This window comes from Silurus aristotelis (assembly GCF_946808225.1).
Source record: "Silurus aristotelis genome assembly, chromosome: 2".
NCBI lineage: Eukaryota > Metazoa > Chordata > Actinopteri > Siluriformes > Siluridae > Silurus > Silurus aristotelis.
The window spans coordinates 32,331,372-32,344,134 of NC_139575.1; the positions used below are offsets into that span (position 1 = coordinate 32,331,372).

Sequence of the window (12,763 nt, forward strand, 5' to 3'; positions counted from 1 at the left end):
TCAGCCTCATTTTTTTGCTTTTTGTTTGTGTGCTTTCAAGAAAAATATTCCAAGAAAAACTGTGGATATGCGACTGTGATCCGATTTACAACAATGTGTTCTGTCTTCGAATCTCTGACATACACAATATGAGCAAACGTTTTCTTCCCCCAAACTTTAACCACAAAGTTGGAGACACACAATTGTATATGTATATTGTATATGTCTTAAATTGAGATAGCATTAAATTTTTCCTTCAGAAACCTGTTCTAGCATGACAATGTCCCTGCGCACAAAGCTAGCTCCATTAAAATGCTGAAATCATCCCTACTGAGCATTTTCATCACTTTGGGATAAATCGACATCCTAAATCTAGTGGAACATCTTCCCAAGAGAGTGGAGGCTTTGGGGACTAAATGTACAATGGGATGTTTAAAAAGCGCTCACAAATCATAGGGTCATGTGCCCACAGACTTTGGTTCATATAGTGTATTTAAAATAATGATGACTAATTAGAAAGCCAAGCACAGAATATGGATAGACTCCGTCTTGTAACTTTGATGTCTTCCCATATCAATCTCCTTGTTATCATCATTGAAAATGTATACATTTTGTTAAGGTTTTCACCAATTCGCTTCCACCAGTAAAGTCTCCCATATCTAACATCATCCAGCCCGTTAGGGTGCATGCTAACACGTGCTTCCTCCTAGTAATTTGAACCTTATCTTTTTAAACTGCTGCTAATGTTGCACTGCTGGAAGGTGGATCAAATTTGTGAATTGCGAAATAGGAAGTGGGTCATTTTGAGATTTTGGCCCATCCCCATAATAAATCCTTCTTCAATCATTAAGAAAATGTATCATCAAACAAATCCATCATTTTTCTGATTTTCCTTGGATGTTTAGGTTTTGTCCGGGATGTGCATACAAATTTGAAACTTGTGAGGGAAGTAATACATTAATGTCATTAACACCAAACTTGTCACATGGAATAATAAAGATGTTATCTTGCACTGTACAAGGTTCCCTTATTCTCCTAATTTGTTCAGTTCATTTATTCTTAACCTATTAATATTATTATTATAATATTGAGTATACTGGGTCTCTGCAATGTAATTGTGATTCTTGTAAAAAAAAAAAAAAAAAAAGTGATTGGATCTGTTCCTGTGGAGAAGTGATCGCTATGGAAATCCTGCCGCAAGCATCTTTCAAGTGGGTGTGTAAGTATAACAGATTTCTATGTTTCAGTCAGCTTTATTACTAAAAGAGGGTTGTTTCAGGAATTGGAAGATTTTCTGCCACTCTTCTATACAAATCCTCTCAAGCTCGTTCAGGTTGGATGGGACTTTGGACATCAATTTTCAGGTATCTCAGAGATATTTAATAGGGTTTAAGTCAGGGCTCTGGCACACCCACTCTAGTACCTCCACAAAGTTGTTCCTAAGCCACTCCTGTGTTGCCTTGTCTGTGTGATTAGGGTCATGGTCATGTTGGAAGGTGAGTCTTTGGCCCAGTCTGAGGTCCTGAAGCTGTGGAACAGGTTTTTATTAAGAATATCTTGGTAATTTGCTCTATTCAGCTTTCCAGGCTTTTCATCAGCCCTGACTAGTCTCCCAGTCCCTGCTGCTAAAAATCACCCCCACAGCACTGGAGCTAAATGAATCATAATCATCATTATTATATCAAACAAATTTGATGTGTTTTAACATGAAGTTATACTTAATAATGCGTCCCAAGCTAGCCAAATCCCCTTGTAGACTGTGTTTTGTGTCATTCATCAAAACATGTTCTGGAATAACAGTATAATACAATACAATTTGGTAACAGTAACCTCAAACAGACCTCTGTTTTGTTGTTTATGCCTCACTGTAGTGTTTTATGTGGTTAAGAGATGTTTCTTTTGATCAGGTGCTAAATGCAGCACAGTTTCATGGAAATAATAGATTGGGTTATGTTGCTAAAACAGCTGGTCTAAAACCTGAACAAAGGAGCTGTGGATGCTAAGGTGAGGTGATGAATAAAAAGTCAAGGGTAGAGAAGTTTCAGTTAGCACTCCAATATGAAACACTGTGGACATTTTTTGCTGCTTACATTTCTGCTTGTTGCTATAGCTTCAGAAATGTCTTGATGCTTGAATGCTTCAAGAATTGTCACCGTTAACCTCCTTAAAGCTTTTTTTCCTTTTCGAAACCACGATAAGTATCTAAGAAAAATGTGTTAAATCTGAGTACGTTTATAGCCAAAGGTTTTCCGGACTTGATGAACTACATGAGCAGACATTAAAAAAACGACTTCTCGTTTCTGATTGGCCATCTGATTGAATCTAGGAGATTTTTTTTTCTTTATTATTGATTATTCGGATCTAAAAATGAAAACTTGAAATAAGCTGGGGGGTTTTTTTTTATTATAAAAGTGTACTTTAAAAATGCAAAAGCCAGACATTGAGTTTAACTATCTTTTATTTTGACATTTTCAAGCTTGTTGAGGAGCGCATGGGGGATTTCTCCTTTGAACAAATTCACTCATGCTGGGTTGTTTCTTTCTGTTTAAAAAAAAAAAAGAAAGAAAGGAAAAAAAAGCATTTAAGTATGCTTTTGTGAAAATCTAAATTTGTATTGTTTTATATTGACATTTTGTTTACTTGTGAAGATATACGTATTGAGAATATAATTAATTACATTTTGTATAATAATTAAATGATATATGCATAAATTAAAATTTGAAACCTTAAAAACAAGCATTTGAATGTAGTAAAGCCGCAGTGAATTACTGTTGTAGAAGACGAATGCTATAAAAAGAGAATGGAACTGAGAAACGCAGCATAAATGCATAAATTGGTGTATAAATGCATAAACATTCGCTGAAAACCAATCGTTTTTCTGCTTTTATTTGCTGCTTTCAGATTTAGTGTTTGTTCTCACCGTTTTAATTGAATCCGTCACTATGTCGCGAGCGAACTGATTGCACAACATGACGCTCGTGAGTCACGACAGAACAGATCCAGTTAGCAAACAAACAGTTTACACTATAGCACTTCATTAAATTGTACCATTTACACATGATGAGGATTATACCATTTTTGCTAAGCGTGCTGATGTTTCACCTTCATCCGGCACACGAGTGTGTTTTCTTTTCCTGCTGCTTGTTGACCCTGTACTCGCCGCCATTTTTAGGCGGCTGTTATCTTGCCGTCACGCTAACCCGTAACTTGAGCAGCACAAATACTCGATAATGGCATTCATTGACAAGGAATTTCATTATCGAATATTATCGATTTTATCGTTTAGTTGTTGCAGCCCTAGTGGTAGTTCACTTTTAGTGGTTATTCACTTTTTTTAATGACAGCAGCCCTGATGGTAGTGCTGTCAGCAGAGCATTGGTTTACAGAAAGGGTTTTGATAACATTTTACAGCCTGCTTCATTTTTAGATCCTCTGGCAGGTGTTACGAAAAGCCCATAGGTGTTCAAGAATCAGAAAATGTATTACGTACAGAATTGTCATTGCTAATACCAGATTTTGGCCTTTCCTAAAGTGTCATAATCAGGTCATTTTTAACATTTACATAATCTACTAGGTTAAAATGTCATAATTTTTAGGGTGGCAGTTGTACAAGGTGTTTTAGTATAAAAAAATAAAAATAAAGCTTCAGTCCTGTACGTTTGTGTACCAGTGTAAATGTGGAGAAGTATGGATTGTTTGCCCAGCAGGGGACTCACACGCCTCCACTTTCACATTCCTTTTCACCATACTCACCATACAGTCACGATATGCAGTCACGATATTCACATAAAAAACCCTACAGCGTCCTGACTAATCTTAAAGCTGGCTTTATATGTACACACTACTATATTGCTCATATTCAGTGGGCCAACATTCTGCATAAATGACCTTAAATGGTTTGCAGCCTTAATATTTAAAGCAAATGCTTAATACAGGATTATAAATCCAGTGCGCTTCATAAAGCTTTCTTCTGTATTATATTTATAAGTTACAGTATGTGAGGATTTGCTAGTTCTGAGGCAGGCCCATTATCCATGTCTGTAACTGTGAGCACCAGCAGAGGTCTGCATTGTGTTGCATTTGAAACTTCATCCACTATAAGAAGGATATTAAGAGTTGTTTGCCCTTCCATGTTCCCGAGAAAACGTCTTTACTGACTTCTTGCTGGTTTATTGTGCAAGTTTGCGCATCAGCGTTTAAAGATTATTGCATTACTGTACTGTGAGTTGGCAAGGACAACCAGTGAGACCGGATTTTCCGTTCTTGATTGATTAATATTCAGTGTATGTGCAAAGCAGTACACACGAAAAGCAAAAAATGACCAGCACACTTCATAAGGCCAATTTGACAGTGTATGTGTGTTTTGTTCTCAGACACTGGTGTAAGGAAATACTTGATACTGTCATATATATACACATTCCCCACAGAATCAGAATGTTAACTGCCACACACACACACACACACACACACACACACACACACACACACACACACACACTGTTGCTGTCATAGATTGTTCAAAGTTAGGACCAGTTTATGTCTGTACACCTTGCACAGTTTCTTAACAGCACTATAAAGACATTGATACATCCTGCAAATTTACCTCAGGGATTTTTATTATTACTTATTATTATTTTAGGAATTTATTTTATTTTTACTCTGTTGCATAGCATAGGACATGAAAGTGAAATTATATATAGTACCGAATGAAATCAAGGTTTTAAAACAGGTTTTAAAACAGGATGCACAAACTGCAACACGAAAGTTTAACACATAAGCAGATTTGTATTTGCATTTGGAATTTGTTGGTGTTAACTCTCAATATGAAGTCCAAAAAGCTGTCACTGCCAGTCAAGCAAGCAATGATTAAACTAAAAAATCAATACAAGCTTTCTTTCTCAGAGAGACAGAAAAACATTAGGTGTTATCAAATAAACTATTTGGTACATTCTTAAAAAGAAAATGAGGATAGAGTTTGGCTAAAAAGATCTAAAGAAGTACCCTTTGGAAACAACATCCCATTGGCAGAAAGGCAAAGTTTTACCAGAATAATGGAAAAAGAAATGTATATAGAAAGTAAGGAACTGCAAATGATCCAAATCATACCACATGAGCTTGTGATGTGTATGGCTATATGCAACTAAATGCTTCGTAGTTTTTGCATTTGGTCCCTTATATTTATAGGCAGTCATATATATATATATATATATATATATATATATATATATATATATATATATATATATATATATATATATATATATATATATATATATATATATATATATATATATACAGTGGGTACGGAAAGTATTCAGACCCCCTTAAATTTTTCACTCTTTGTTATATTGCAGCCATTTGCTAAAATCATTTAAGTTCATTTCTTTTCCTCATGAATGTACACACAGCACCTCATACTGACAGAAAAACACAGAATTGTTGACCTTTTTGCAGATTTATTAAAAAAGAAAAACTGAAATATCACATGGTCCTAAGTATTCAGACCCTTTGCTGTGACACTCATATATTTAACTCAGGTGCTCTCCATTTCTTCTGATCATCCTTGAGATGGTTCTACACCTTCATTTGAGTCCAGAAATTTTTGATTATACTGATTGGACTTGATTAGGAAAGCCACACACCTGTTTATATAAGACCTTACAGATCACAATGCATGTCAGAGCAAATGAGAATCATTAAGGTCAAAGGAACTGCCTGAAGAGCTCAGAGACAGAATTGTGGCAAGGCACAGATCTGGCCAAGGTTCCAAAAAAATTTTTGCTGCACTTAAGGTTCCTAAGAGCACAGTGGCCTCCATAATCCTTTAAATGGAAGACGTTTGGGACGACCAGAACCATTCCTAGAGCTGGCCGACCGGCCAAACTGAGCTATCGGGGGAGAAGAGCCTTGGTGAGAGAGGTAAAGAAGAACCCAAAGATCACTGTGGCTGAGCTCCAGAGATGCAGTCGGGAGATGGGAGAAAGTTGTAGAAAGTCAACCATCACTGCAGCCCTTCACCAGTGGGGCTTTATAGCAGAGTGGCCCGACGGAAGCCTCTCCTCAGTGCAGGACACATGAAAACCCGCATGGAGTTCTCCAAGATGGTGTGAAATAAGATTCTCTGGTCTGATGAGACCAAGATATAACTTTTTGGCCTTAATTCTAAGCGGTATGTGTGGAGAAAACCAGGCACTGCTCATCACCTGTCCAGTACAGTCTCAACAATGAAGCATGGTGGTGGCAGCATCATGCTGTGGGGGTGTTTTTCAGCTGCAGGGACAGGACGACTGGTTGCAATCAAGGGAAAGATGAATGCGGCCAAGCACAGGGATATCCTGGACAAAAACCTTCTCCAAAGTGCTTTGGACCTCAGACTGGGCTGAAGGTTTACCTTCCAACAAGACAATGACCCTAAGCACACAGCTAAAATAACGATGGAGTGGCTTCACAACAACTCTGTGACTGTTCTTGAATGGCCCAGCCAGAGCAATGACTTAAACCCAATTGAGCATCCCTGGAGAGACCTAAAAATAGCTGTCCACCAACGTTTACCGTCCAACCTGACAGAACTGGAGAGGATCTGCAAGGAGGAATGGCAGAGGATCCCTGAATCCAGGTGTGAAAAACTTGTTGCATCCTTCCCAAAAAGACTCATGGCTGTATTAGATCAAAAGGGGGCTTCTACTAAATACTGAGCAAAGGGTCTGAATACTTAGGACCATGTGATATTTTAGTTTATCTTTTTTAATAAATCTGCAACAATTTCAACAATTCTGTGTTTTTCTGTCAATATAGGGTGCTGTGTGTACATTCATGAGGAAAAGAAATAAACCTAAATGATTTTAGCAAATGGCTGCAAGATAAAAAAGAGTAAAAAATTTAAGGGGGTCTGAATACTTTCCGTACCCACTGTATATGCTAATTGGTAAGCAGAATTAATATATTTATTATACCCAATGTTATATAGTCACTAAAAATTACGTGGCGACCTCTGCTGGAATAAAGAAGCTTAACAGGTTCACACTGCAAAGTTATATATTTTATAGGTATGTAGTTCTTCCTGAGATCACATAGTATCTGTGTCCACAAAGAAAGAAAGAAAGAAAGAAAGAAAGAAAGAAAGAGAGAGAGAGAGAGAGAGAGAGAGAGAGAGAGAGAGAGAGAGAGAGAGAGAGAGAGAGAGAGAGAAAGAGAGAGAAAGTGTATAAATGAAGGAATAGATCAGGTAAAAGAAAGGAAGGATGGAAGGAAGGGTGGCTGGATGGAAGGATGGAAGGAAGGAAGGAAGGAAGGATTCATGGAAGGAAGGAAGGATGGATGGATGGAAGGAAGGAAGGGTGGATGGAAGGAAGGAAGGAAGGAAGGAAGGAAGGAAGGGTTTATGGAAGGAAGGAATGAAGGAAGGAGGGAAGGAAGGAAGGAAGAGTGGATGGAAGGATGGATGGATGGAAGGAAGGATGGAAGGAAGGACGGATGGAAGGAAGGATGGAAGGAAGGATGAAAGAAGGTAAGGCTAAACTCTGAATCACGGTGCCAGTTTACTTTTTTATGACGTACTGAACCCAGACTCTGCGAAGGCGCGTGCGTCGAGCACACCGTCACGCGCACCGCGCACACAGACCTGTCTGTCACTCAGCAGTGGCGGCGGTGCGCGAGGCAGCAGCAGTAACATCGGTTGGTTTTTTGGGAAAGCAGAAGCGCAAACCGGGCGAAACTGGAGCAGACCGCCAGAAACCCACCCAACCTGCCGTGGGGCGCAGCGGCAGCGCAGCCGCCGGTGTGGACTGATGTGCTGGCGGAAATGTCACGGCACATCTACATCCGCAACAAGATCGGCGAGGGCATCCAGGCGCCCATATTCCAGGTGAAGCCCGCGAGCGCACTGCACGCGCCTCCTGTTCTCAAGCTCAAAAGTGCAGTTGAGTCCATTTCACTTATGCTATAGTTTTTTGAGTTCATACAGTCTGCTTATGGTTTTAATCTGGATTTGCTTTTTATCCTATTTCCCATTTTAATGATAAAGTTATTAATTTGGATGTAATATCAATATTCTTGTGGTTGTGCACAGCAGAGTTAATTCACTATACTCATTTTCACTTAAAACAGCACAAAATAAGCCTTTTCTCAATAATTTTGTTTTTTTAGGCGTTTTATTTTCTATTTAGTTGTTCAGTGTGGAATTAACATTTGCAGCCACCTGGAGACTCAAATGTTTCTGGATCATTCATTTAAAACTGTAGATGTTTCTTCACCTTCAACATTGCCCTGTTCATCTTCCACTTGAACCTGACCGAGACTGCACACGATTACTGACCACATGAGGTTCATTATATTTAGTGATGTTAGTGAAACGAGCACAATGACCCACTTTGCCTTGGCCCTGTTTAACAAAACTCGTAGAAGAATGATAGCTACCGTCTCGGCTCACACTCCCTGAAGACTTGTGAAAATGGATCAGATGAGGACTTACTAATTAACCTAGCCCACAGAGGATGCTATTCATGGCCTCGTTGCTTGAGGAGGTGAAGCGAGGGAGGGCGGTCAGACATTGGGAGGGATTTTGTGGTATAAATTTAATAATGGGGAATGTGTTAAGTGTTCAGTGCCAAATGATATGGTTTTATCAGATCACGTATCATGTGAGGTAAAGAGTTTCCTTGCCTTTTTGTTTTTTAATTATTGTGTAGGACGATAATGCCTGCTTCATTTTAGCAGAGAGGTTTTGTTCATGATTTTTTGGATTGCCAGAAAGGAGTACATATCAGTTAAACTACAGAGACTGTCTGTGCCTATTTACATTTGCATTTTATCCAGAGCGAATTACAATGATCTCATTTATACAATTGAGCAGTGGATGTAATGACTTGCTCAAATGGTGGGATTTGGGATTTAAACTCACGCCCTTCTGATCAGAAGTCCACAACCTTAACCACCAAGCTACCCCTTTCCCATATAAGAGAAAGCCACAATGTAGGTGGTACATACATTTATAACCTGCATCTACATACATTAACCAATATGTACATTAATACAACACTAAAATAGAATACATTTGACACAATGGAAATCCCCCCACCACCCCAAGGCTGTGTAGTGCTGACTGGAAGACTGTGAGTTCAATCTCTAAATCCCAGAACTCACACACTGCTACTGCTGGGCTCTTGGCCCTGTTCAGCTCCAAGCTTGGATTCTATTTAGTCCCACTTGTAAGCTGCTCCGGATAAAAGTCAAAGAATGTAAATCAGAGCGTGAAGTACAGAGGCTGCAGATGATGTGATGTAAAAAAGAAAGAAAGGGAAAGCAGAAAAAAAATGGCAAAGAGCAAGTATGGTGTGGTTCGGTTTCTGGTGTAACATATAATTTTGCCCTGAGAAGAACATGTTTATCTGTACTTCTGATCAGTTAAAAATAAAGTCTTTTGTATGTACAGCTATAACAGTTAAACCCCTGATTTAGAAGTGAATAACATTTATTAATCTCATTACAGTGGCACCTGTCAAGGGGTTGGATATATTTTGTGATGAAAGCAGGTAAAGTGGGTAAGTGTCGGATATGAGCAATTTTTACAAGGGCCAATTTGGGATGGTTGATGACTCTATCAGACCATCTACATAAGGGGCTGATCATGTAGTCCATGGAAGGACAACCAGTACACCAGCAACAGGAACAGGGTTCCAATGAGAGTTCACCCCTGTCCACTAGGGAAATTGCCTACAACACAATAGGCATCAGAATTGGACTATGATTGGATGAAAAAAGGTGATTTGGTAATAATTTTTTTTAAACATCAGATAGACTTACCTGGGAAAAAGATGGCATATGGGTGTACTCTGTGAAAGTGCCAGTGGAGGCAGTTTGATGCTGTGGGCAATCTTTTGCTTGGAAAACTTGGGTTCTGCCATCTACATGGATGTCCATTTAGCACGTACCATGTACCTAATTTTTGTCGCAGACCAAAATCACACGTCTTCATGGCATTCTCTGATTCTTTTCAGGAGAATAATGTAACATGCTATACAGTAAAAATTGTTCAGAAATGGTTTCATATATATGAAATACGAATAAAGTTCCAGAGTTCCAGCCATCCAATTCCACAGCCAGCAATCTGACCGAGCATCTGTGGGATGAACTGGACAAACAAACCCAATCCATGGAGGCCGCATCATGCAACTTTCAGGATTTAAAGCATTTGCTGCTCATTTTTTGGTGCCAAATACCACAGCACACCTTCAGAGGCAATGCGTAGTCAATGCCTCAGAGGGTCAGAGCTGTTTTGTTGATGCAATCTGGACATGCACTATATTAGTCAGGGAGATTTAATATAAAGGCAGATTGTGTATGTTGCATTCTGAATTTAACAGATTTACTGACTGACATATCATTTCTGCATTGCAAACATTACCCAACCTCAAATGTTCAGTGGAAATATTTTTTTTTTTTTTTTTTTTGCTATATTGCTATTTGTATTGGAACTCCCAAAAATGATATAAAAGTCATCTATACATGTGCAAAATGAGCGCAATTTTACTTTACGTCGCTTTTCTGAACACATTTTTTTTGACAATTCCCTCTTATAAATCTCATGAGTACATCCTTTCTAAATGTAGATTTAAAGTTCCCTTTGTTAAATCATTCTGTTCTTTGCTGCCCTCCCAGGTAAACAGAGGAACATACTCGAGACGGAGTCGCCTTAAACGATCCGATGGCAGCACCACCTCCACCAGTTTCATCCTCCGACAGGTGAGCACATCTCGTTACTTCATCAGGAATAAATAAATAAAAGCAAACGTTTTCTGAAACTCTGAAACCTTAATCAGACCACCTCTTAATACCATCATTATGACACTACGGCTATAGAAACCATTAGTATTATACAAAAACGTTATATTAGAGCGCTGTATCAAAGACAGGTATCTCATGCAGCGAGAATGAATGGCAGTACTAAAACAAGTCTTCTTTCACTGCAGCCTCGGCTGTGCTGTATATATATCAGCATCAATATTCATAAAATGACCCCGGGTTTTTCATTCACTCACAGTTTTTCAGGATTTTTCAGCAAATATGAAAAAAAAGCTAAAGCAGAAATGGTTCATGAAAAAGCTAATCAACTGTTTTTGCTGACATTTCCTCAAGATGTCCAACTTTTCCTAAAAAATCCATCTTGTAAATGTCTTTGTAATTATTATAATTATTGAAATTATCGGTGACCAATTTTTTACTCCTCTGGCAGACATTGTGGAATAAATAAAACAGCTATTTTATCCACATGAGTATATTTGAGCTTGTGCAGTTTGCCAAAATGACTAGTGTGATGACTAGTATGCTGTCTGATCATCCAATCAAAAGACATAAAAAATGCCAATGTGAGTGGATGCCTGCTAGATGGCACAGAAACAATGGTGTAACAATGAAATGCTATGAAACACTATGAAATGAAGGGAAGAGACTTTTAGGAATAATTTAATACATATTAATGAGTAACAATATAATAAAAATTTAATTCAATGATTCTAATAGATTTTAGGCCAACCGAGAAAGCCTTGCTGACCCTGGCGGAACACCACTGCTGGAAATTATCAGAATAAGATATTGTTTATTTTTATTGTTTATGTAATTTGACTTGAAAAATTAGTATATGAATATTCAACATGTACATGTAACCTATGTTGCATTTCATACCTACAACTTACTACAACCCCAATTCCAAAAAATTGGGAGAATGTGCAAAATGTAAATAAAAACAGAATGCAATTATTTGCAAATTTGCATATCATTGTATTCTATTTACAATAAAAATAAAACATAAATATATATTACTTTTTAAGGAACAAAACAAGGTTATTTTGAATTTGATGGTTGCAACAGGTGTCAATGTTTACCACTTTGTAGCATCATGTCTTCTGTCCGAATATGTCGTGGCTAATTGAAACAAGAACAAACAAATTCGATAGCAAGACAAAAACTCCAATCAGAAACAAAAGACTAAGTACAGAATCTAGGGTTATGATGTCAAAGCTTCAGGCTTTATTTCTGCAGAAACCTAGTCAGACAATTCCATGGAAACACAGCCATGCAAACACAGCCTTTTTTATACTCTTATTACAGTCTAGATAACATTGCTTCTTTTTATTTGACAATGTTTACCAAGTTTTTTTAATTTGACAACATGTACATCATCTGCCACCATTATGTTCAATATGTACGATACTTTCTATTTTTAATGATCTAATGCTGGCATATGTGTCTGATACTTTATTCTAACTGCTCAAAAGTTTTGGGTGTCCTTTGTTGTATTTTTTTTCCATGATTTGCCAAATGTTTTCAAATGGTGAAAGGTCTAAACTGCAGGCAGGCCATCTCAGCACCCTGTCTCGTCTACTACAAAGTCATGCTATTGTACCAGATCCAGTATGCAGTTAGCATTGTCTTTCTTAAATTTACAAGGCCTTCCCTGACAAAGACATTTATTGGATGGAAGTATTTGCTGCTCTAAAACCCAAAACCTTTCCAAATAAGCAAGCTGCCCATTCCACATGCACTAATGCACTCCCACAGTGAGTGCTGATTACAAGCAAGATGGTCCCTCTCTTCTTTATTCCGGAGGACATGATGTCCATAATTTTCAAAAAGAAATAAAAATGTTGATTTGTCTGACCAGAGAAGAATTTTCCACTTTCTGATTTTAAATGAGGATGGCGGCAATTCTGGATCACTTTCACGCATGCCTTCTTTGCATGATAGAGATTTCATTTTCATTTGTGGATGAAAGACTTTTGGAAGTGTT

At 38.0% G+C, this 12,763-nt stretch overlaps 1 protein-coding gene across 3 annotated transcripts in view; it reads left to right on the top strand.

The window, feature by feature from the left end:
- The first annotated feature begins 7,457 nt into the window (after positions 1–7,457).
- Positions 7,458–12,763, top strand: part of cacnb4b (calcium channel, voltage-dependent, beta 4b subunit) — a 30,274-nt gene continuing 24,968 nt past the window's right edge. Inside the window, exons 1-2 of one of the 3 annotated variants that reach the window (XM_083533274.1) lie at positions 7,458–7,843; positions 10,636–10,719. Coding sequence is in view for 2 of the 3 variants with exons in the window: in XM_083533270.1 (XP_083389396.1) it covers positions 7,781–7,897; positions 10,636–10,719 (201 nt within the window). In the remaining variant the exon portion in view is untranslated. Of the gene's footprint in view, positions 7,898–10,635; positions 10,720–12,763 lie in introns of all 3 variants that reach the window. The other 2 variants (XM_083533270.1, XM_083533271.1) reach the window with 2 other exon arrangements.